General features: G+C 47.4%; 4 protein-coding genes across 10 annotated transcripts in view; 1 reads left to right on the top strand and 3 right to left on the bottom strand.

The window, feature by feature from the left end:
* Positions 1-8,309, bottom strand: part of slc49a4 (solute carrier family 49 member 4) — a 9,239-nt gene extending 930 nt beyond the window's left edge. The window contains exons 1-9 of the mRNA XM_085920809.1: positions 7,762-8,309; positions 6,410-6,503; positions 5,563-5,843; positions 5,108-5,237; positions 3,406-3,514; positions 2,224-2,291; positions 1,272-1,399; positions 1,010-1,192; positions 1-122 (exon numbers count right to left, since the gene is read on the bottom strand). The exon at positions 1-122 is cut by the window's left edge and continues 930 nt beyond it. Of these exons, the coding sequence (XP_085776935.1) occupies positions 7-122; positions 1,010-1,192; positions 1,272-1,399; positions 2,224-2,291; positions 3,406-3,514; positions 5,108-5,237; positions 5,563-5,843; positions 6,410-6,503; positions 7,762-8,059 (1,407 nt within the window). The 5' untranslated portion in view covers positions 8,060-8,309 and the 3' untranslated portion in view covers positions 1-6. The remainder of the gene's footprint in view (positions 123-1,009; positions 1,193-1,271; positions 1,400-2,223; positions 2,292-3,405; positions 3,515-5,107; positions 5,238-5,562; positions 5,844-6,409; positions 6,504-7,761) is intronic.
* hspbap1 (hspb associated protein 1) lies at positions 7,743-12,234 on the top strand. The gene is made up of 8 exons (XM_085920810.1): positions 7,743-8,429; positions 8,862-9,063; positions 9,134-9,318; positions 9,978-10,114; positions 10,219-10,390; positions 10,668-10,751; positions 10,815-10,925; positions 11,068-12,234. The coding sequence occupies exons 2-8, from the start codon at positions 8,865-8,867 to the stop codon at positions 11,449-11,451; spliced, it is 1,272 nt and encodes a 423-aa protein (XP_085776936.1). The 5' UTR covers positions 7,743-8,429; positions 8,862-8,864; the 3' UTR covers positions 11,452-12,234.
* slc15a2 (solute carrier family 15 member 2) lies at positions 8,782-18,033 on the bottom strand. 7 transcript variants are annotated; one of them, XM_085920807.1, is made up of 26 exons: positions 17,884-18,033; positions 16,850-16,937; positions 16,406-16,547; positions 16,237-16,329; positions 16,060-16,159; positions 15,880-15,970; positions 15,729-15,806; positions 15,273-15,355; positions 14,931-15,197; positions 14,809-14,853; positions 14,606-14,638; positions 14,311-14,399; positions 14,162-14,243; positions 13,926-14,051; positions 13,614-13,778; positions 13,237-13,283; positions 13,065-13,172; positions 12,909-13,005; positions 12,688-12,831; positions 12,505-12,609; positions 11,447-12,410; positions 11,264-11,379; positions 11,052-11,123; positions 10,583-10,944; positions 10,194-10,425; positions 8,782-9,038 (listed from the first exon to the last, which is right to left on the bottom strand). In XM_085920807.1, the coding sequence occupies exons 1-21, from the start codon at positions 17,890-17,892 to the stop codon at positions 12,222-12,224; spliced, it is 2,181 nt and encodes a 726-aa protein (XP_085776933.1). In that variant the 5' UTR covers positions 17,893-18,033; the 3' UTR covers positions 8,782-9,038; positions 10,194-10,425; positions 10,583-10,944; positions 11,052-11,123; positions 11,264-11,379; positions 11,447-12,221. The 7 variants fall into 7 exon arrangements, with proteins under 7 accessions (XP_085776933.1, XP_085776932.1, XP_085776928.1 ...); XM_085920806.1 differs by having other exon boundaries at positions 11,264-12,410; XM_085920802.1 differs by having other exon boundaries at positions 11,052-11,379.
* On the bottom strand, positions 17,911-22,310 carry cyp27a3 (cytochrome P450 family 27 subfamily A member 3). The gene is made up of 10 exons (XM_085920811.1): positions 22,018-22,310; positions 21,452-21,642; positions 20,986-21,191; positions 20,702-20,899; positions 19,822-19,985; positions 19,548-19,717; positions 19,391-19,472; positions 19,030-19,236; positions 18,411-18,959; positions 17,911-18,042 (listed from the first exon to the last, which is right to left on the bottom strand). The coding sequence occupies exons 1-9, from the start codon at positions 22,279-22,281 to the stop codon at positions 18,837-18,839; spliced, it is 1,605 nt and encodes a 534-aa protein (XP_085776937.1). The 5' UTR covers positions 22,282-22,310; the 3' UTR covers positions 17,911-18,042; positions 18,411-18,836.
* Between the last annotated feature and the right edge of the window lie 182 nt (positions 22,311-22,492).

Genomic DNA, 22,492 nt, shown 5'->3' with positions numbered 1-22,492 from the left:
GTCCCGTTAAACGGAGACAAAGACGTCCAGGTAGAGGCGGTCGTACGACTCGCGGAAGAACAAGATGAGCACCAGGCTGAAGATGCACGAGCTCGTCAGACACCAGTTCAGCCACGACAACTCTGTGGAGGCACACAAAACAAGATTAAGGTTGGATAAAGGTAGCAAATGAAAGCAAAAGAAGATTGTGTGGGTTAGTAGGTGAGGTGGAAAAGCTAAGAACCATGGTTGGTCAGAAAGGTCAATTAGGTTGGCTGATAGCTCCATGCAAGTCAGGTAAAAAGATCTGACACATGACCATGTGACAGGTTTTTGTTATGTGCTTCTGACGCACAAAAATTCACATGAATACAAACGATTGACGCTTCTCTCAAAGATTTTCCAGGGAGGGAAGAGAAGGAAAAAATAAAAAAGCATTTGAGCTCTCACAGGAGAGCGAGCAAGGGAGGGAGTGAACTCTCTCCATCGGAGATCTTTGAAGACCTCTGCAGTCTTTTGGAGGCAGCTCCACGTCGCTCACTTCACACATGCCGCAAAACTTTGTCAAAATAATACGGAATATGTAGAAGAATCTTCTAAGGAAGCGCCGCAATTATGCCGCGTGCTCAGCAGCACAACACCTAGACCGCCTCCACTTCCTGCCAATCCTCGGCGCTGCTCTGTATTCGGGCCGAGGCGCAGTGGCTTAACCGCGAGAAATAAAAGGGCCACGGGAGCAAAGGGAAGGGCGGCGAGGTATCGCCGGCGGTCCCGGTCACGTGAGGCCCAACGTGACCGCCGCGGGGTTAAGATGGCCATCGAGGGGAGTTCATGGAGCAGGTTGATTGTTTCTAAAGTGAAGAGCCGGCCGGCGTCACCCTGAGGATTTTTTTTTTTTTTAAATACAAGCGCCACACTCATCTTGGAGGGAGGGAGGGAGGGAGGGAGGGTGAAGTGGGTACATTGCTAGGAATTAAAAAGGGTGATAAGGGAGGCAGGATAGGAAATTTGAAAAGGTAGGCCGTCGCACTTGTACAGTAGAAGGTGAGGAAGAAGAGGAGCACTCCGGTGAAGAGGTTGCCCAGGAAGGTGACCACGCCGCAGGTGATGCCTTCGGGGACCGGGTACACCGTCTCGATGAAGAGCTCGAAGAAGATGGGCACGCTGCTGTTGATGAAGATGCCCACCAGGATGCACGACGTGTACAAGATGGCTGCCGGGAGGGATGGAGGGAGGGAAAAAGCAACACGTTCACGGGGGACCACCGCTAGCGACATTAGCGCTCATTGTACCTGCGTTGGAGGGGAGGTGCGTGAGCCTGCTGAGGCAGGTGAGCGTAAACCAGGTGGAGGACAGCGAGGCCCCGGCCAGCATCAGAACCAGGATCAGCTTCAGCATCCCCCGGATGGAGTCGGCAAACCTAAAAAGCAAACCAGGGATTCCAGCAAGGCAGCCTTAAGATGCCTTTTGAAAAACTTCTACAGGGGGATTCCCAAAAAAATAATTAAATTTGTCCTGACTAATAAACGGGAACTAAGCGTTAAAAATGGATGACTCGCTTGGCCCTAATTTCTCCCGTCATTAAACAAGCGACAGCGCTCGTCTTCGCCGAGAAAACGGCGCTCTAGGAGTCTCGCTTGTCTTTTTGCGCGTCATAGATCATTAACGGCTAGCGCGCCGTCCCCGCGAGACGCCGGCTAGCGGAAGATGAGACGCGCCGCTCTCTAACCAAAGAGGAGGCGCTCCAAAAAAGAGCAAAAAAAAAAAAGAAGCTAATATCTATCGCTGTCTATCTATAGCTAGATATATTCGGGACTGCAAATAGCAAGAAGTAAAAGTTACGGGAACTTTTTGGTGTGAATGTTACCCTAGATTGTCTTGCCAACAAGATGAGCAGCACAAGAGAGCTTTTAAGCTGGGGGCTTCATTTCAATTCCTGATTTCATTGCTGAGAGGATCACGGCGTGTAGCAAATCCATAAGAAGCTTACGGCTAACTGATGGAGGCGCACGCCGTCGGACGCTCTCGCTGTCCGCGGGAGTCGAGTTCATTTCATTGCAACAACAACAAACTTCCTTTATTAGCGATATCTCTCCGAAAAAGTCCCTTCCACTAGATCAGGGGTGTCAAACTCATTTTTTTCGCGGGCCGCATTGCAGTCATAGCAAAGTGAAGACAATTTGCAATTCTAATAATGACACACGAATTGAAATATTTCAAGGCACATTTGAAAGGGGAAGTCACCTGGCCATGGCCACCCCGAAGACACAGCCGCCAACCGTGGACCAGAAGCCGATCCAGCCCGCATCCACCTGACGGGCAAGAAACCAGTTTGAATATTTTGTTCCTTTTGCTTTGAATGATCATCTTAACAATCAGAAGCAAGTTTGATTCCAAATGGCTGTGTTTTGCCGTTTGGCTGTGCTATGGGGGATACTTTTCAAACGACGAGCAATTATTGTCAGGACGCCTCTCGTTAGGATCTGCGACAACGTATCCAATTGATGAAATGTATCCTGTGAGACGGAAAGCCGGGATGCCAAACTCTAATTGCATCGGCCTCAGGCTACGGCGCACGTAATACCAATCTTATGCTGGCAAACTTGGGAAAACGCGAACGGCGCCACTTCAAGCCGCCTGGGGTGTGCGTGTGCGTGCGTGTGTGTTTCCCCGACCGACTTGAGCGGCAGCGGTGCTGTCATGGTTAACACCGTTTGGGTGCAAGGTGTTCGATGTGAGTCGCAGTGTGCGGAACGTGATCCCATCCGAGAGGCGCTCGAGGCGAGCGCGTTCAACGTGAACTGCACCTTGGACGGGGGGGGACGCCTCGCTTCGGGAAGCCGCAGCAAAATTGAAGGCTGGCAAAATATTTTCAAGTGGACAATGTCAACGGATGGAGGAAAGCGGGGACGGGCGTCGAACGACGGCAAACGGATTGGCGCTTTTACCGCGCGAAAAGAGCCTGGGCTGACTCCTGCCACGAAACACAAAGCCGGAAGAACGACTGCGAATCTTTCTGGGTTCAAAATACAATGCCAAACAAAAGAAATGATCCCTTTCACGCCGAGAGCTTCTCCGTGTCTCAGGCCTATCGAAATTTGAAGTGTGGCAAATGGAGCGGAAAAGGCAGTTTTGTTGCCTCATTGTCATGCACGCACGCACGCGCACACACACACACGGAGTGGACGACCGCCACTTGGCTCGCAAATTGTTCTCCGAGGCGGCGGCAAGATTGAAAACGTCGAGCGGTGACCCAACATTGTGACAAAAAAAAAAAACCCGAGGCAGCGAAACATCAGGAGTTATTTGTTGTATTAAAACTAAAGTGTCTGCATGTCTGAGTGTGTGTATGTGTGTGTGTATGTGTGTGTGTGTGTGTGTGTGTGTGTGTGTGTGTGTGTGTGTGTGTGTGGCGAGCACACGTACCTGGCTGACTTTGGCTGGCGTGAGGATCATGTCAAGGACGCCCGCCCAGCCGGCGATCACCCCTGTGGGCACGGCGTAGGCCAGCGCAATCATCAGGAAGCGGAAGTTACTGCGGGATGCACCAAAAAAAATAAATAAAAAAAATCATCATTTGTCAAATTGCTGAGCGTGCGAGTTGTTCTGCACGACCACACGCACTGCTAAAGGACAAACGTCTGCGTCGGTGTTACGTTAAAGGCAAATGTTCCCATCCGAAACCGGAAGAGCGGCGAGGAGGGCTGAAAAAAGAAATCATTCACACAAAAAAAACGAGCCCATCTTCTACTTGAGCCGTTTTAAGATGGCTGCGGCGGATTCACATCCAAAATGAAAGTGGACAAATAAGACATAGGACAGTTGCCGGCCGACTGAGGCAAAACGGCTTCAGGCGACGACACGCTTGTGAGCTGGCGGCTCCAGAAGGCGCTCAAATCCACACACACAGTCAAAGCGTACGGGTAACACACACTTCTTGTTTTGGTCCCCCCCCCAACCTTCCGCCCACCTCATTGTCATGCTGCAGGCAGACCGAGGTGAAAGGCAAACGCGGACCATCTCGACATGCAAAACCCGCGCATCTTTGAAATGCTAAATGCCCGTTAGCACGTTTGCTCGCTTGATGGATGGATGGATGGATGACAGCACGATTCGGCCGGCGAGCAAAGGTCGGTCGGTCGGACGTGAGCCTCGACGTGATCCCGGCCGGGCCCCTGCTTCCGTTCGATGCAGCGTTTTAATTACGCGGCCCGACGTGGCGACAGGGGGCGGAAAGTTATGGTTTCATTTCAATCAAAGACGGAAACAGGCTGGAGCTACGGAATTGATGAGACCATCGCCGGGGCCCCGTGGCGCCCCCCCCCCTCCCGCCCCTCCCCTCTGTAATCACTTTAGCTTTGAACCTTGTCACTTGTGATGCATTGATCTCCACTCGGGTCCGTCAAGGACGAACGGCACTTAGCTGATGACACGTTCGGCTCCACCAGACGGAAAGGCGTCCCGGTTTTCTTTAGCTAGCGGCTAACTAGCATCTGCTTGTTTGTGCGCCGGTGTTAAAGTGAACTGATGCTGACTGACAAATCCAGAGCCCAAAGCCACTTTCGGTTAAGAAAACAACATTTGGTAAGTCAGTCTATCGAGAGCAGTCCCAAAAAAAAAAAAGGCAACCTCAAAAACAGCCACTCGGAGGCTCGATGCTGTCCGACCGAGATAAAAGGGTGCCCGGAAGCTGGATGACCCGGATAAGCTTGGCCTAACTTTGTGTGAAGGATGAGGATCAACTTGGTCATTCATCCAAAGGCGCCTGAGCCCACTGGGCCCGCAGCGAAGGTATTTTTTCACAGGCTGCCATCGCGCATCTCCGCCGCTTTGATCCACGGCCCAAACCTCGGGCGATGGCGCCTTCTCGCAAAAAAAAAAAGCAGCCCTTTAAAAATGTTTCAGAACCACGTACGTCAGCTGGGTAGAGCGATATGTGACCCACATGGAGCGCTCTAATTTATCAGGAGGGGAAGATCTCTTTGATTAGACCCTCAACAGATGGCGAGGGGCTTAGATTAAAGATTCCGTCAAATTCAACAGGCTCTGTCGTCGTCACGTTCTACTTAAGACGCCAGATATTCCAAATGCATACAAATGATTTTGGAGGGTTGGTGTGTTTGTTCACCTGAGCAGTCTGCAGATGCTGCTCCTGTAGCTCAGCCGTTGGCTCGCGGCGGCCACGCTGGGGGGAAGCGGCGGCCGCGAGGGGAAATACAACAGCACGGCCACAAACAGCACGGCGATGGCGGACAGCTCTGGAAGAGGACAAATATTTGCTTGGAAAAAGATCCAGTGAAAATTGCTTTCTCGTTGTTGTTGTTGTTCTCCGAGTGACGAGCGACCTCCAGAACTTAGAATGAGTGACGTGGAATTAAAGTGGAAGAAACGTCAGCCTCCATCTTCTGACAGCGCCACATGCTTTTAATTTTCGAAATCATTTAAGCATGACACTCCCAAAATTCCATTTTTCTTCCAGCTGTCTGCATGTGGGGCCTCAAAATTGCCCTCGCGTTACTCTGATCGCATTCGTCCCGCGACGCGGCGCAGAAGCGCAATCGATCTCGGGCGACTCGTACCTACCCGCATACATAAGCAGCTGGATCTTCTCCCGGATGGCGCCGTCTAAAGCGGGCGGCGCCGCCGACACCCGGTGGCCCGCCGGCTGGGTGCCGTTGGGGGCGGGCACGATCAGGGGTCCCGCCACGTAGGCGGCGGCCCCGCCCAGGTAGGAGAAGAGGGAGGCCACGGCGGTGGCGGTGGCCCGCTGGTCCGGGGCGAACCACGTGGTGGAGAGGAAGGGGCCGGCGCTCATGATGGTGGGACCGGCTAAACCGTTGAGGAGCTGACCGCCGTGGATTAACCTGCAACGTCGAGAAAAATTCAAAATGAGGTTAGATCTTTTGGGTGAAAGGCGCTAGCAGCAAATCTTTTTGTCTCTGTTACAGCGACATCTACTGGTGAACGCTGCACCTGCTCATGACCCCAGTCAGTCACGTTGACATTTGGAAGGGCAAATCGTGGCAAAATAGCGACATATTTTTGGCCAAAGACACAACGATTGTCTTTTTAAAGCGCAACGATGCCACTTTTACCACCAAACTCAAAACGATCACAACACAAAAAGATTTGACGGCACCGTTATTGTGTTATTCCTCGCCATTTTGTCTCTTAGCGCATCTTTAATTAACGACTGCTTTGTCTACACTTCAGTGGGCCGCCCCGAGTCGGCGACCCGTTCCCAAATGAAGGTTGTCAGCGTTTTCGCTTGTTATCGCGCAATCTGTCGCTACAAGGCCACCTTGTCCTGGCGTCACGCTGAGGTCAATGGCATCCTGCGGCGGCAGGTGGAACCGACACACCCGCTCTGACCTTGATTTGGCCAAACTGACGGGTCGAGGCCAACTGCTTTATGGTCATAATTTCTTACCAGCGGCGGAGAGGCGGGTCCGTCAGCGGGATGCTGCGGAGCACCGCCCCCAGCAGCATTAAGAAGGCCGACAGCAGGAGGGACGCCCGAAGACCTGCGGACAGAACATCGTCAGACCGACAGAGTCCACAGACCTCCGCGTTGTAAATGTGAACCTCAAATAGGCCATTTGCAAATATTAGATTTTTAGTTGGCGGAAAATGTTGACGCTGCCTTTAAAGTAGTCATAAGTGTCTTTAGTTTTTTTTGTTTTCTCTGCGACTTGAACGGCTCGACGAGACCCTCGAGAGCGAGGTGAAGTGGAATAACTTGAAGAGACCCTCCAAACGCGAGTGGCACAAGGAGCACTTAACAGCATTCCGACAACAAACTCACATCTTGTTTTGTAGACAGGGGACAGACTTTTCTGAAACATGGCAATGAAACTATAGATTTATATTTCTGTCTCATTTTCTAACATTTGAAGTATTGTCCTGTCAATAAATATTTGTGTCTAATATCGCTATCGTTTCATTTTTTTTCCTTACCAAATATTTAGGTTTTTTTTTTTTTTTACTGAATACTGTTTCATCCAACTGTACGTAAACATATCGCGTCCACACCGTTTTGGAAAACAAAATTGCATCAGAGTGACTCACCGAACCTGCGCGAGCGTGCGTGAGACAACAATTACAAAGTGTCTGGAGTTGATCAAGGTTCTCAACCCCACTAACCCAATTAACCACACGGCCAAGTCCACTCGCAGTAAAGTGAAGTGCCAAATATGCGGCTTTCCCAACTTGTCAGCTGTCTTTCTTCTTCTCCGTGTCTGACCTGACTTCACTGTCACATGAAGAAAAGTTAGGCAAGTCTGCAAATCAGTCACATGGCAGTCACAGTCAAAAATGAAAATGTGCTAACAACCGACAATGTCTCTACTTGTAAACGTGTCAACACATGATGCCGGTGTCTCATCAGGGAAATAAATGGAAGGCAAGTTCGTAAAGTTATTTAAGATGCTACGGCCCTGATTGAATACATAACACTGCATTGAACTCACAATGACCTATTGGAACTCATACGTTCTTTGTTGAGCATATCAACCAATATTTATCATATCAAGAAGGAAACATCATTATTTTAAAACTCTATACGATGTACTTTGTTACTTTGGAGATCAAGAAGACATGCAGTCAAGTTCAAAAGTGAATTGAACGACTTTGAGGCTACACGTTACCGATAGTGATAAAGGTAATGGAGATAAACAGCAGCCTTTGTTTTACTTGCTAAGAAAATACAATACGCGCATAATGTGTACCAACTCGATGGATCACGTGGTTTATTTCAACATATCGATACTTGTTCGAGTTTACCTCTTTTATCCATCAGCCACATAAACAGCAACCACGGGATGAAGCCCACCGGACCCCACAGGACCAGGACCGCGATGTCGGACTTGGTGAAACCGAACGCATGGGCGGCGGAGTTCTGGATAGGCCCCCAAAAATTCCACACCATTCCCTGCATCAGGGCCAGTAGGGAGAACAGGCTGAGGACCAGCCATCTTCGGCCGTACACACGGCCGTTGACTGGCGGCGGAGCTCTCGCCACGGCGTGGGTCGGCACGAGAAGCGGCTCCCTCTCGGCTTCGGTGCTCGAAACGGCACCCATGGTGGATCACCGTGAGCTCAGTTCTGGGTCAATTCTGCCTTTTCGTGGTCGTCTTAGTCGGCAGAGAACGTTGAGTACATTCGGTTCTAGTCGCTGGCAATAACACAACAACCGACGACTACAGAACGTGACTGCGCATGCGCAATCACTCTGGTTTCCGGGACGGAAACTGAGGCTCGTAAGCCGCCATTTTAGCTCTCCATGGCCACTTTACGTGCTGCGGCGGCGGTCCTGACGCGGAGCCAAAATGGAGTAGTTTCACAGCCACAGCGCGTGACGGGCGAATTGAAAACGAATACGTCACGTTGAGTCGTGGTCATGTGAGCTTTGTTTACTTCCGCCCACAGCTTCACTGCACGTGTTATGAACGGTGCGTTTCCTATTTATTTTCAAAAGCTAATATTTCCCCAGCGACTCAGCGAGCTAACGTATACGGTGTAAATATTGAGACTTTTAAAATGAAGCTAGATGTGATCTAGGTAATTTTGACGCTAACAAGCTTTGGTAACGTCATCAAGTGCAATTATATGGACCTGGTTTGTAGTTTAAGAGGGGACAGAGCACAAATCAATAACAGCACCTTTTGGCACTTCATAAATCTTTATAGCCCCTGTTAAGGAACCAAATAAGTGTGAGAGGGTGAAGACAGAAGTCAACAAAATGCAACAATGTTCGTTTAGAGGAGACATAAGATTCACCATTCCATGGTCACGCTTCCTAAATAAATGTGTGTTACCATCATGTTTGATGATGAAACAATAAAAACCCTGACTTAAAACCCACTGAACACCATGTGTTCCAGGCCATGGACGCTGGTACCACCCACGTCCCAGCCTTTGGTCCAGGAGAGGCCCAGAAGATTGTGGCTCGTCTGCAGCAGCCCGCCGTCTTCCTGAACATGACACACGGTTGGCCCGTCCTCGGGTGGACCGTAGAGAACCTGCGGGAACGTCTCGGCGACAGAACCATCCGATTTCGGCTGGGAAGAAAAGAGGAGACAAACTGTAAGAAGGAAACAATGGAGGAAACAAATAGACAGTTTACATGCATGACAACATCAATTTGTTTCCACAGTGCCTCAGTTTGAAACTCAATGTTGCTATGTGGAAGCAAGCATGAGTCAGTTTCTCAGCTGGTTAAAAGGCGACACAGAGGAGGATGTGGGAGCTTTCCGTGGCTACCCACGGTTTCAGTTCTGGGCTTACGCCGACTACAAGTACATCGCCAAGATGTTTGCACACCAGCCCGACGTGTTTGAGGTATACAGAGCTTTATTATTTCTGCCAAGGCTGCAAGTGTGAGGAGATATACGCAAGTTTTTTTTTTTAAAATAGATATAAAATTCCCTGTGGACGTTAAGTCTTTGTGATTGCCCAGTGCAGTGGTTTGACTGCGACGCTCAGATGCAAATGAAAAATGTTGGCCTTGCCGAAGGTCTCGGCTCTTTTGACTGCTCTTCTCTTTATGAGCGTGTGTACAGGCAGACATTATATGCAGGAACTCCTTGAAGACCATATGACAAAGTCAAAACACTGTATGAATAACAATGAGAATGTGACACAAGGTATACAACTACATTTTGTTATTTCCTCATTATTAAAAAAAAAAAGCTCCAGGTGGCGACGGGATGTGAACGGGATGACGCCGAGTAATCCTACCTTTTCTCGCTCAATCTCTTTTTTTTGACATTTTCAATTAAAACGACCAGCTTCTTCCTGCAGATAAAGACATTAAAGTGGCCTCACAGACACACGGCAACATTTAATCGAGCAGATTAATTTTTTTATGATGTCGGGCGAGTAAATGACATTATGTTGAAATGTGCCTTGGAGCGACATTGACCGGTCCGTCATTTAGCCAGAACCGCTTTTGTGTGAGCTAATGAATTCAGAAGTCCACGTGTCTGTGTGCGTGACAGGATGTAAAGTGGGAGGCGTTCGGGTTCCAAGGCCGTAACGGAAAAGACAGCACACTGTGGATCGGCACAGAGGGCGCCAACACGCCGTGCCACCTGGACTCTTACGGCTGCAACCTGGTGCTGCAGGTACAAGGACGGTAAGACCCAGTTGATGTGGCCGATTTCCATCCCCAAACACACACTCACACCCCAAGAAGTGTCCTCCTGTTTGCTCACTTGTTTTCACTGTGTTTGTACACAGGAAGCGCTGGCTCCTGTTCCCTCCGGAGGACACGTCCAAGATGTACCCGAGCAGGATCCCGTACGAGGAGTCCAGCGTGTTCAGCCGCGTCAACGTCCTGCGTCCGGACCTCCGCAGCTTTCCCGCCTTCCGGCACGCCGGCGCGCACGTCGTCACCCTGTTGCCTGGACAGGTCCGTGTGATGCGTTGTTTTATCAAGGCCGCCACCTTGACAGGGTAAAAAGTGGACTGGGTCACGTTGAGGTCTTTTTAATTAAGTGACTGACTCACCAGCCATCATAACAACTTTTTTTTTTTAGCATTTGCCTCTCTGACAAAATGAGGCCACAAGTAGATGTGGACAGAAAATCAATAGGCTTCAAACCTGTCATCAGCGTCTCAATGTTGCCCTCTAGTGGCTTAAAGAGGATGTGCATCCAATTACAGAGTAAGCCTTTTTTTGTGGTCAGGTTCTCTTCGTGCCCCGCCACTGGTGGCATTACGTGGAGTCTCTAGATGCCGTCACCGTCAGCGTCAATTCCTGGATTGAGTTGGTGAGCCACGCAAAATTGTAACAATTAGTCGATTGGGTGATCGATGAACCGATTGTTGCGTAGGACGACGACCACGTGGCGCGCGTGGGCGAGGCCGTGACCAGGGCGGTGATGTGCGCCATGAAGAGCACGCAGGGCGACGACGACGCCGGGTCCTGGCTCAACCCCACGGAGGTTAGCGTGCCAATTAGGCCTAAAAAAAAAGTTACAATTTAGATAAATTTCTTAAAAAATGAAAACTAACTGAAAGAACATCTTTCATTTATAAAATGTTTGGGATTGATTTTGATATTTCTGTACCTCATCGTGTCCACAGGAGGGCGTGACATCCCATAGTGACAACATGCACTACATCAACTTGGCTTTGCAGGCCTGTGTTCAGCAACAGAAGATCAAACCCACTTTGGAAAGCAAAGACACTCCCCACCCGAAAAAGCGTGACTCCGGCGGGCGCGTGCGAAGTGACGTCCCCTTTGGGCCATGTCTACTTCCTGTCCCCCGCCTCCCACAACCTTTCCACGACGACGGCGAAGACGGTCCCAATAAGATGGATGAGGCGCCCGTGGGCACTGACGACCTTCTGGACTGTCTGCTTCATCCAGACGTGGTCGCCATGGTTACCCAGCTCCTGTTGGACAAACAGAGGAAACCATCACTCCGAAAATCGACAATCGCCGATGGCCGAGCGCTCTTACCTTGATGCAAATGAGGCGGCGTCAAAATGAAAGATGGGCCCCATAAATCAGCGCCTCGCCGACACTAATCCAATCAAAGCGCTTTGTTTGTCCGTGTTGTCGTCACATTCTTCATTGTAATGGCCTTTTACACATGTAAACATGTTCGTTGCCTAGCGACGTCTCGAGTACGGCAGACAACTGTCATAATGACGACGCGACAACGTGTGAAGCTTTCAGTCAAGTCTAGTCTTGTTGATTTCAGTTCGACCGAAGTTCAGGAGTTACAAAAAAAAGTATTTATTCAACAAAAAAAGCAAATAAGGCTTATCGAATAAAAAATACGAAACTAGCGCAAAGGTTTCAGTCACAAATAGAACTAGTCGACAGAGACTGACAGAAATCAGGAATTAAATACAAGCAAACTGACGAGACCGCAAGGAACATCTGGAATTCAGAACAAAACAGTTAAAAACTTAAATTAGTATTTGTCTGTGAAAAAAAGTTGTAAACTGACATTTTTGCTTGTAAAAAAGCCATAAACCTGTGAAAATAGTCTTTTAAAATGTAGCAAACTGATTTAAAACATTTTTTTGTAAGATGACAACAATGTGCATAAAACCCTGAAAAGAATAAGATCACAGTAAGGCTGAATGATGAAGCATTATACAAAAAAATCCTGAAAAAGAAGCCGAGACGCCAAAAATTCAAAACGTGTGTAAGATCTACAATTAGCATTTCATGCTAACAATAACAAGTGATTATTTTTGTCTCAAATACTGACCGCACTTAAGGATTAAAATTTGGTGCTCGACCCCAAATCTTTTTTCTCATCTAGGGTATTGTCGCTGTCGTCGTCATCGTGGCCGCTGGCGCACATTTTATCCAGTTGCTGAACGTTCACGTACGTGTACAAGTGGGCCATGACCGAGAACACCGTGCACACGGCTAACAGCAGGATGGCAAACAGCAGGAACTCTTTCCACTGCAACAACACGGGCACACAATCAGTTTTGAGGGAAAAAGAAAAAGTCAAAGATTGCGTAATAAGTTGAACATCCCTTGAAGGTGAAGAATACCTGCTCAAGGCCGGCGCCCTCCGCCACAATCAAGACGATGACGTTCCCAAAAGCGACTGTGAGCAGCCACCCGGCCTGCAGGACCGACTTCATGTTGGCGGGGGCCTGCGAGGACAAGCGTTTTCAGAAACCATTTCAGATTGGCTTCCTGGTTCTAGTCAAGACCTGGACTGGAACCCAAACCTGCGAGTAGGAGAACTCCAGGCCCGTGATGGAGAACATGACTTCGCCCATGGTGATGAGGACATACTGAGGGATCTGCCAGGCTATGTGAACGTTGTTGGCGTGAACGTCCTCCATCTTGTGTGCCGTTATCTGACCAGATTTCTGTGAAGGCGTAAAAGAAAATCCCGAATATCTCCAGAGTGTGTGTCCAAGAACAAGATTTCTTTGTCCTGACTTACCTCCAGCAGGATCACAGTGTAGGAAGCTCCAAAATCCAGGAGCCCGAGGTCCAGGTCTAAAGTCTTTGACTTTAAACTGCAGCTCACCTTGCGATACCTGATGCAAGATGCAGTCATTCATGTATGAGACAGGAAGTGACATCAATGTCCACTCACTCTCCCTGGTGGACAGTCTTGTTAGCGGAGACGCTGTAATCGGCATCGGCTTGGAACGTCTCGTCTCCCACGGTAACGTTGGCCGCCTCTGACAGCGTGTTGAGGAACCTGTACGGGTCGGCGCTAGCTTAGCTTGTCTCAAGACGGCAGGCGATGTTGTCACGTTTCTGACCTGAGGAGAGGTGCTCCTTCGTCGTTTTTCTTGATGTGGTCCTTCACCTGAATTACAAACATCAATGAGTCTTCATGAGTCGAGTTTTCTCAGAAAAGTGCTGTTATATCACTCACTACTTGTTGAAAAAAAGAAATAAAAATTACATGAAGAGTGACAAACCACAAGTGTATTTACTCTTGTAATATTATTGACTGACTCATCTCATGACTTTGGAGAAAAAAAAATCTCAAAATATTCTCAATTCCTGCAATTTGATGCATTTTCACTATATGAAATATAAAAAAAGATTAAAAAAGGTATACTCTATTTTCTTGGCGGGAGAAAAAAAAAAAACTTTTTTGATGTAAAAAATATATACTAATGTGTTCACTTACCAGTTTACAGCGTATTCCAGAGTCGGAGGGGTGCAGGATGAGACTATACGCCTCCTGCTGGCCAAAGGTGACGTTGCAGTGAGAGACAGCGCCTTCGGAGCGGACCTCCAAGCTCACGTTGGTGCTGGGCGCCCCTAGTGGCAGCGTCAGGTACTCACCAGGATCCTGACAAACAAAACTGCTCGTCATTCATTGTAGTTGTTTATTTATTTAGAATTGAATTCCTATGACCTTATTATATATATTCTATCGATCGTGTTTTGTTCTATGATTTTGAAAACAAAATCAGTTTTACTTTCTTTTTTTGGCTACCTGTAGATATGCCAGCGGCTCCGGAAAAGGATTGCCTTCGGGGAATTGAAGACGGACATCTTGTGGGGACAAGTTGAAGACCTGCAGCAGACACTTGCCTGCCGGTGCTGGTGTAACCACAGTTTTCTACAACAAGCAGCACACCCGCTTCTTCAATTGTAATTTGCTTCACTGTCACAAAAACGTGTTAAAACCAAAATTCCATCCTGATTTCTGATTGGTTGTTGTTGACGTACCACCACGTGGACCTCCACCAAGGCGGCGGCACCAAACGCCAACGCGGCAAAAATCATCCCGGTGGCCATTTTCCTCAAAGGACTGAGAAACATAATAAACGTGATTTTTTTTTTATATCGGCATTGAAAAAGTAACGATAGGAACTCACGTGACGTTGATTCTGCAGAGGGAAACCAGCGGATAAATGAGCAAGTCAAACAGGGGCACGAACACCAGAATCAACATCGCATTCAGAGTCTAGCACAGGAGAAAAAAACAAAAATTAAAAAAGGCTGCAATCTGCTTTTTAGTTTACGACTTCTTTCTCAAATGTAGAATTTGTCACTTTGATTTTAAGGTCAAACGTTTTGTCAGAAAATGAGGTGAATTTAAAAAAAACAACAACAACCATGCGGTAACTGTAATACCACTTTCATCCACAAGAGGTGTGAGTGAGCACCCACCTGCATTTGATCAGGTTTGATGGAGAAGGCTCCCTGTTATGGAACATCAAGAAAAGCAATAAACGATTAAAGTTTAACTTCAGCAATCCATCAGGAAGTTCATCGAGTGAGAAATCGTGTGTGGCTGATCCATTTGGCTCATAAAATTGTTACAACCGACAATGATTACATGGAATAGAACCAGAAGAAAACAACAAACTTACAAAGGACATGTTCATCCTGGTGGCCTGCAATGTCCAGCGAGAACCCTGCAATAAAAAAATAAAAAGCATCGTTAGTGTCGTTCGCGTCGACTTGTTGATCCGCGCAAGTCGGGTTGCGGGACCTGCTGATCGAACAGAGCCCAGAACATGGGCAGAGGGATGTAAAGAACCAGGACCCGCAGAACCATTTTGATCTCCATGACCAGACGCTTCTGTTGACACAATTTTAAATACTGTTGTAATTGTGAACTTAGTTGAGCAGCTGAGAAGCAAGTTGAGCAGTTCGCATGATGTAAACGTCGTACTGAGTACTTGTCCTCGGCCCAGTCCAGCCAATGCCCTCTGCTGGATTCGTACTTGGACCTCCTCCAGCGGTTCTTGATGGCAAACTGCAAATGCAGAAAAAAAATCAATGGCATTCTTGACAACGGGGAGGAAAAAGTTCTAACCGAGAGAAAACTCACGCCAATGCAGTTGCAGACCTCCATCAAAATGTTGCCCTGTGGAGGATTTCGCCGATAGAGGCTGCTGCCTAATACAAACACAACTACAAGAAAAAACAAAACAAAAACATGATAAAATAAAATATTTTTTTATTCAATTGAATTGAATCTAATTTAGTTGAATTGAATTTAAAACCTGTTCCGTTTGTTAATCATTTTCAAACACAAATTCGCCCCCCCCCCCCCCCCCCCCGGCATATTTTGAAGCCGCACTTTTATTTTGTGGACATTCTGTTTAGACTGCGAGCGGCGAGCCGTGCAGAAGGACGGCCACGCGCTGTCAGAACCGCTGACGATCATCCGCTCGGCCGGCCGAAAGCCAAAACGTTCTATCGCTGTCGTTATTTTCTTACTTTATGCTTTGATGTATGTACGTAATCAAGGATGAATCGTTTCGTACAAACAGGAAGTGCTCACCCAACGCCACCATCATGAGAGCGGCGGGCACACCGAAGGCCAAAGCGTAGCAGTCGCCGCCGAAACATTGCACGTCTCCTGTGGGGGGGGGGGGGGGGCGGCGGAGTATCAGCAGCAGTGACACCAAGACGAGTGGAGCGGCAAGACTCACCTCTCAGGATGGGCGTGATGATGGTGGACAGGAAGCTGCCGGCGTTGATTGCCATGTAGAAAATGGAGAAGAATTTTATTCTCTCAGTGGCCTGACAGCAAAAAAAATTCAAAAGTGTGTCTATCAAAGACTGTTTGAACGTCATTTGACTTCATTCCAGAGTTGAATTTCTCCACTCACATGCTTGTCGTGGAACTGGTCGCCCCCGAAGGCGGCCACGCAGGGCTTAATCCCGCCGGTTCCGAAGGCGATTAGAATCAGACCTATCGTGGACAGAGAGCTACACACACGGACAGGAACTGTCAATCAATATCGCCGGAGCGGCTCAGTCCCATTTGGTCTCCGGGGCGTCCCTACATGTGCGCGGTGTTGCTTCCCACCGTAGGAATGGCGCCGACCGACTTGATCACATGACCCAGCACGTAGATCATGGACAGGTAGACGATGGTTCTGCCAGGTGGGTACAAATGGGTAAGCGAGACAAAAGGCCAGATCACGAGAAGATGGCGTTCTCCTCCCTACTGACTTAAACTTCCCGAGCCAGGAGTCGGCGATGATGGCGCCGAGGACGGGCGTGAAGTAGCACAGGCTGCTGAAGGCGTGGTAGACGGCCGTGGAAAGGTCATGGTCCCAGCGTAGGTAGGTCAAGAAGTACAACGTCAACACCGCTGATGAGCAAGCACAAAGCAAAATGAGAGTGTCGAGGAGGCAAACGTGGAGGAGGACTTCATTGTGGACGGATATCAGCACCAGTTGTGCTGACTAAGACGTATGCGAGTCGGTGTTGATTCACTCGCGCGTGGCACACAGGACGTGATGAGGGGCCGCTCCCTCATCGTTAAATCGACTTCCCGAACTGTCATCTCAATGACACTCATTTTGGACAGGTGTTATGGTTCTTTTATAGCCACTCCCCCACCCTAACTGTTATTCTGCAGCAAAAAGGAGATTGTGCTTATATTCGAGTTACCTCTCATGCCATAGTAGGAGAAACGCTCGCAGAATTCGTTGACGACGATGAAGCAGATGCTGACCGGGTAGTTTGTCCCACAAAGTTTCTAATACAAATGAAAAAAATCTTATTTTAGATTTGCAACAGTTTATTAAAAAGAAACATCTCTGAATATATGATATATATATAAAGAAGATAGATATGGAAGATTTAAGATGACCACTTTTATTCCCAATTAATAATGGCTAGTCTGTTAAGATTATGGTCTAAAAAAAAAATCAACTTTATCTTTTACTACTACTATTTTTTTTTTTTTTTATCCCTTTCAAGTCAGAGTGCATAAGAATCATCAAGGTTGTTGGGTCTTGAACCGGAAGTGGAACTTTACGAATGGGGGAGAAAAGAACGTGTGCGTTCAAAGGACCCTCGTGTTGCATCATCCCAGTGACCAGTAAGAGTTGTGCGAGGACACGTAAACGCTCCACCAGAAAGAGGAGACTTGACTAAAATGTTTCAATGAAAAAAGTGTCAACAAAACCACCGATAAGTAATCAGATGTATACAAAGAGGTGTACATGTGCGTGGATGTTGAAATCGTGCGTGCTTTTAAAAAAAAAAAAAAAAATCATAAAAATAAAATAAAAAATAAAATACAAATAAAAGACTGCGCCCGTTTCATTTCGGGAAGAAAAACTATTAAATTAAGGGGGGAAGTTGCCTTGATAATAAAATTGAAGCAAAAACGATAAGGTTGAAATGTGCCGCGTTCAATTACTCGACAAACAATTGGAAATTCAAAGTTAAAGCCACTGAGTATTTTGGTTTGACTCGATGAGGCATTTAACGGGCATTTCAACTGTAAAATAGCTTCTCATTCTTACAGAACTCGGAATATTATGTCCCTTGTATTCTAAAATAAAATCATGACTCTCGTCAGACATCACAGTGACGTGCAGTTCCGATTCTAAACGATTTGGATGAAAGGAAAAGCTACCGAGTAATATTATTTGTTTCCCCCTAAAAAGACAAAACAAAGTGAACATTTGCTTTACCTTGCTCATGTTGGCGGTGGGGTGCGTGCAGTCAGTCCAAAACTAAAAAGCACCCTCAGGTTTTTTGTTGTTTTTTTTCTTCCTCCTCGTTCTCGTCGTCTTTCTTGTTCTCCTGGCGCCGCTTTTTAAAGGACTTTTCCGCCACTACGCCGAAGTGTTCTAACGTTGTCGTCACCAAGCATATTCGTTAAAAATAAATGTCCATAAAACGATTCGACTGACAAACATTACGAGCGTGGGAGTTTTCCTCCCTTCTGTTGACGTATCTCTCTTTCTTTGTTTTTTTTGTTGTCTTTTAGTTAGTTAAATCACATGCCACGTGACCAGTAGTGCGTGTTTATATGTGGTTGGTGTGCTCGACGGAATAAGCAAGGGGACACTAAATTAGGTACACTGCCATCCTTACCATAATAATAAACTCAATTAAAGTCAAAGTTTGAAATCAAGATCTTACAAGTAGGATTTTAAGATGTGTATCATCAGACGCACCACATCCCCATGCTAAAATAAAATAAAGTTAAAAATACCTGCGTGCCAGTGGCTGCTCCTTCCTAAAAATAAAATGTACAATTCAAAATGTTTTTTTTCTGGGCTCACCAAATGTATGACAAATAAGACATTCTAATTATGGACCAAATATGTGCATGTCTGTTTTTTTTTTTTTTTTTTCCAAACAATGTACAACATCACAGTACGTGAATACATTTTGTTGCTTAAATGCATCATAAAAGCACATCAACAATAAAGATTTTGTAGCACGCGCAAACACACAAAGACAAAAACCAAAAAAAAAATCTTTCTTACCAGTGCAAACGTCTCGCTGAGATCAAATGATTAATTTTAGAGTAAGATCAATCATCCCATTAGTTGAAGTCCAATGTAGGCCATGCCTTAATTCAAAGTGTCACACAAAAAGTGTTTGTTTGTGTGTTTCTGAACCAAGCCTTTGCTCATCACGCTTGTCTGTCCTTGAAGATGAGGTTGATTGGCGTGGCCGGGCACAGCAAAGTCCTGGTGATAGGTTTGACGGGTCCGGTGCTGGTGGGGTCAGGCCTCACCTCAAAGCGAGCGATCAGCTTTGGAAACCAGACGAGAACTTAGTTCCAACCCCTAATTTGAAGCCCTAACTGTGCTTTGAAACTTTACCGTGGACAGCAGCAGGTACATCTCCAGCTCGGCCACCCGACGACCCAGGCAAGCCCGGATCCCGAACCCGAAAGGCACCGATCCGAACGGGTGTTGCTGCTGCTTGGTGTTCTCCTGCCGTAGCCATCGCTGAGGCAGGAATCGATGCGGCTCGGGAAAAACGCTGTCGTCGTGGGAGACGGCGTAGTGGCACAGGTGGAACAGAGTCTGAGCGGATAGATGGCAATTGGCAATTTAATGCCAAATCCATCCTAATCCAGATTTGATCCAGATTGCATCATTCACATCAGTGTAAACGCAACATGTGACGAGAGCCACCCGTTGTCGTGTGCGCCGTAACTTTGTGTGATCCAAGCCTCACCCTTTTAGGAAATAGATGATCTCCCACCACAATCTCGTTTTCCACAGTGAGGCGAGCGTTTCCCGGTACGACTGGGTAAAGCCTATGCAGACAACACACATTGTGGCGGTTTAAAAAATAAAAAAAAAACAGAAAAAGAAGCATCGGGTACTCTCACCGCAGCGTCTCCCTAACGACGGCCTTCAGGAAGGGCATTCGGGTGATATCTTCGGCGGTGGGCATCCCGCGTGAGGCGGGACAAACAGTCGACACTTCCCGGTGGAGTTGGTCCTGGATACCAGGCTCCTTAGCCAGATGGTACAGAGCCCACGAAATGGTGTTGGATGTCTGAAGTAGAAGAAGATGGTAATAAATAGGACTTGGAATGCATATTAATTACAATTGCAAGATGAAGAGCATTTGCTAAACGAAAGGTCGGCTTTGAGCGAGACCGTGTCGACCCCCGCCAGCAGGAGTTCGGTGACGCTTCCCAGGATCTCGGTGAGGTTCATTTTCTGGCTGAGAAGCAGGTGAGTCAGGTAGGCGCCCTCCATGTCACCATCCACCTGCTCCTTCTTGGACAGCTCCTCCAGCTTCTTCTGCACTAGCTCCTCCGCTGCACAAAAACAACCACATATATGCAAACACTTCACCCAGACATACTGACAAAGCGGAAAAGAAAAGAAATATATAGACACACTTTTTATGACGAATTGAATTTGTTTTGTACTTGTGGTGTATTCATTGTCATTTAATTTAAATTGATATTCGTTCATATTGGTTGGTTCTATATTTAATTTTCTATTGATTGGTCACTGTAAATGCTTGATCTACTTTGTTTTCTCTTTATCTTTAATTGTATACCTGATCATGTCGATTATTTTGGAGCCTATTTAAATGTGGTGCGCAGCTGGCGCCCTCTAGCGGTACAATGAAGAATCCCTGCCTTTTTAAATTCAATACATTCGCATTTAACGTTTGTTGAGAAACATTGAGGTAGAGTTTGAAACATTCACGTATAATACATAATCATAAAATCATTTTAAAAATGGGAGCAACTGTGCAGTGGGATTTAATTTGTACTGCATTTTATCAGCGCTGGGGTGGGTGGTGAACTTTGTACCTTGAGGGAGGTCATGACAGACTTAACAGTGTGTTGACACGGACCAGAACCGAGTCCTCAAATAACTCCCATTTGTGTTCATTTACTAATATCCACTATTTTTACTCCCTGCACACGTAATCATTGACAAACTCGATGAAAGGTGCACACGGAAAAATATTTTCACGAATAAAACTAAGGTCGAAAAGTATTTCTGATGTTGGTCTCACAGAATTTGAAGAGGTGGTCCCAGGTGGCCGCAAAGTTTTTCCAGAAGGGTAAGTAGGGCCAGTAGCGCTTTGGGAAGAGGATGACGATAGAAGACAGCCGGAACATTTCCCCCACCGAGTGGATGAACTTTTGCGTCTCCACGGGTATGTCCTGCTCCAGGCAGCCCAGACGCGTCTCGAACAATACCGAGCAGATACCTCAAACAAACGCCACAAGCACTTTTGATTTTCCACAAACGAAAATATCAGGAAAGTAAAATGCAAATAGTTTTTTTTTTTTGTACCTTCAAAAGCAAACCTGTAAAGTTCTTCAGTCACGTCGGGCACCAGGTCGGTGACGCCATTGTTGTTGTTGAGACGCAACCAGCGGAGTCGTTCCACAAAGTCGCCCACCACCGGGTTGATGGTGTCGGCGTAGGAGACGACGTGTTTCGGCTTCAGCATGCGAGGATTCAGGATGCTGCGGATACGCAGCCAATTGGCGCCGATCCTAAAAAAAACATCAAAGAGGTTAGCTTGAAAGCTAACATGCTAATCATCACAGAGTCATATCACAACTTTAGGCTCTAATATTACAAATGAGTTTTTGGGGGATAAAAGTCACACTTTATCATGAAAAAATATCTTCTTGAACATGGCAACTTTGGTTTTCTTCATTCTGTTTTGAGTGTTGCATATAGAGAAAACGTCACGGTACGAGTCAAACAGGAAAAACAGAAACGCGCCAAACAACAAGACGTGGAGACTCACTCGGTGAGGGGCCCGTGGGCTTGCTTGCGCACCTCTCGGTAGTGCCTCCAGTGCGGCATGTCGGTACGGACCGGGTGCCGGCCCTCCTGGCGCAGAACCTGCTCGATGAGCTCGGCGCTGGCCACGTTGACGACTACCAGGGGCCCGTATGTGGATTTCCATAGGGGTCCGTACAGCTTCTTGTGCTCGATCTGGAAGCAGAGACCCATTTGTGTTTTAATGAGTCAGGTTTTGAGTAGAAGGTTGCTGAAATAAATGATTTGGACTGTCTTGTCAAATTGCATCATTGTCTCACAATGGATGGAGGAGAGAAGGGGGGGGGGGTGATTTTATTCTTTGATATTTTTCCTCTTCTTACAACTTCATTTCAAACATTCCATTTGTTTTCAAATATTCGGACTTTCTTTTTAATCGTCAGACTTTCTTAGCAACCAAAGCAAGGATTGAACAAGCCTACTTAGATATTTTGGGGCCAACGGAGGACAGCAAGAAAACAACAATAAATAAATAAAAAATATGAAATGTAAATTAAGAGGCGTGAACACAAACCTGCCTGGCCTACTTACTTGCATCTGCTGCGTGGTCTTGAAGTATCCTTTGACGAAGAGCCAGTTGAGCGTGCTGAGGAAGCTCGGCCCGCCCAGCTCGTCCATGCTTTTCACCCGGCCGACGTCGCCCGACACAGCGCCGGTGCAGGTGGACGATGCGTGGCGGCGCGCAGGCTGCTGAGGTTCGGCCGCCAGGCCCGTCACTTCAGCCGCCGGCCGTGTCTTCACATGGATCCAGCGGCGGGTCCGCAAGCCGAAGCCGGTGACGACCTTGGCGAACATGTCTGCGACGGAGCTTGTTGTTCGCTTTGCCTTTTTGTTGTCCGCCAATGGCGCAGCGTGCTGGGAAAATATGCGGACTTTGACACGGAGCGACCCACTTTGCAGACACAATGACATGAAGAAACACGTTACTCGGATTAAAGTGTTCAGAACTTCAGGAACGTTGCGTTGGTGCCAAGAACAATTTACGTCACTCACCGTGGTGACTCAC

Source organism: Syngnathus leptorhynchus, chromosome 9, assembly GCF_054491065.1.
Source record: "Syngnathus leptorhynchus isolate UIUO chromosome 9, UIUO_Slep, whole genome shotgun sequence".
In the NCBI taxonomy this organism is placed as follows: Eukaryota; Metazoa; Chordata; class Actinopteri; order Syngnathiformes; family Syngnathidae; genus Syngnathus; species Syngnathus leptorhynchus.
The sequence above is the reverse complement of the archived record's forward strand: the minus strand, read 5'-3'. Positions and strand labels throughout refer to the sequence as shown.

What these genes read in the sequence shown, in the direction of transcription:
- hspbap1 (XM_085920810.1), top strand. Translation starts at nt 8,865, where the DNA reads ATGGACGCTGGTACCACCCACGTCCCAGCCTTTGGTCCAGGAGAGGCC. An exon ending in AAGAAAAGAGGAGACAAACT is followed by an intron (nt 9,064 to 9,133) that starts GTAAGAAGGAAA and finishes TTGTTTCCACAG; the next exon opens with TGCCTCAGTTTGAAACTCAA. An exon ending in ACCAGCCCGACGTGTTTGAG is followed by an intron (nt 9,319 to 9,977) that starts GTATACAGAGCT and finishes TGTGCGTGACAG; the next exon opens with GATGTAAAGTGGGAGGCGTT.
- slc15a2 (XM_085920803.1), bottom strand. An exon ending in CTCCTACTATGGCATGAGAG is followed by an intron (nt 16,548 to 16,849) that starts GTAACTCGAATA and finishes CTTGCTCATCAG; the next exon opens with CGGTGTTGACGTTGTACTTC. An exon ending in ACCAGTTCCACGACAAGCAT is followed by an intron (nt 15,971 to 16,059) that starts GTGAGTGGAGAA and finishes TTTTGCTGTCAG; the next exon opens with GCCACTGAGAGAATAAAATT.
- cyp27a3 (XM_085920811.1), bottom strand. Translation starts at nt 22,281, where the DNA reads ATGTTCGCCAAGGTCGTCACCGGCTTCGGCTTGCGGACCCGCCGCTGG. An exon ending in GGACCACCTCTTCAAATTCT is followed by an intron (nt 19,986 to 20,701) that starts GTGAGACCAACA and finishes GTTTTTGTGCAG; the next exon opens with CGGAGGAGCTAGTGCAGAAG. An exon ending in TGCTGGCGGGGGTCGACACG is followed by an intron (nt 19,718 to 19,821) that starts GTCTCGCTCAAA and finishes CTTCTACTTCAG; the next exon opens with ACATCCAACACCATTTCGTG.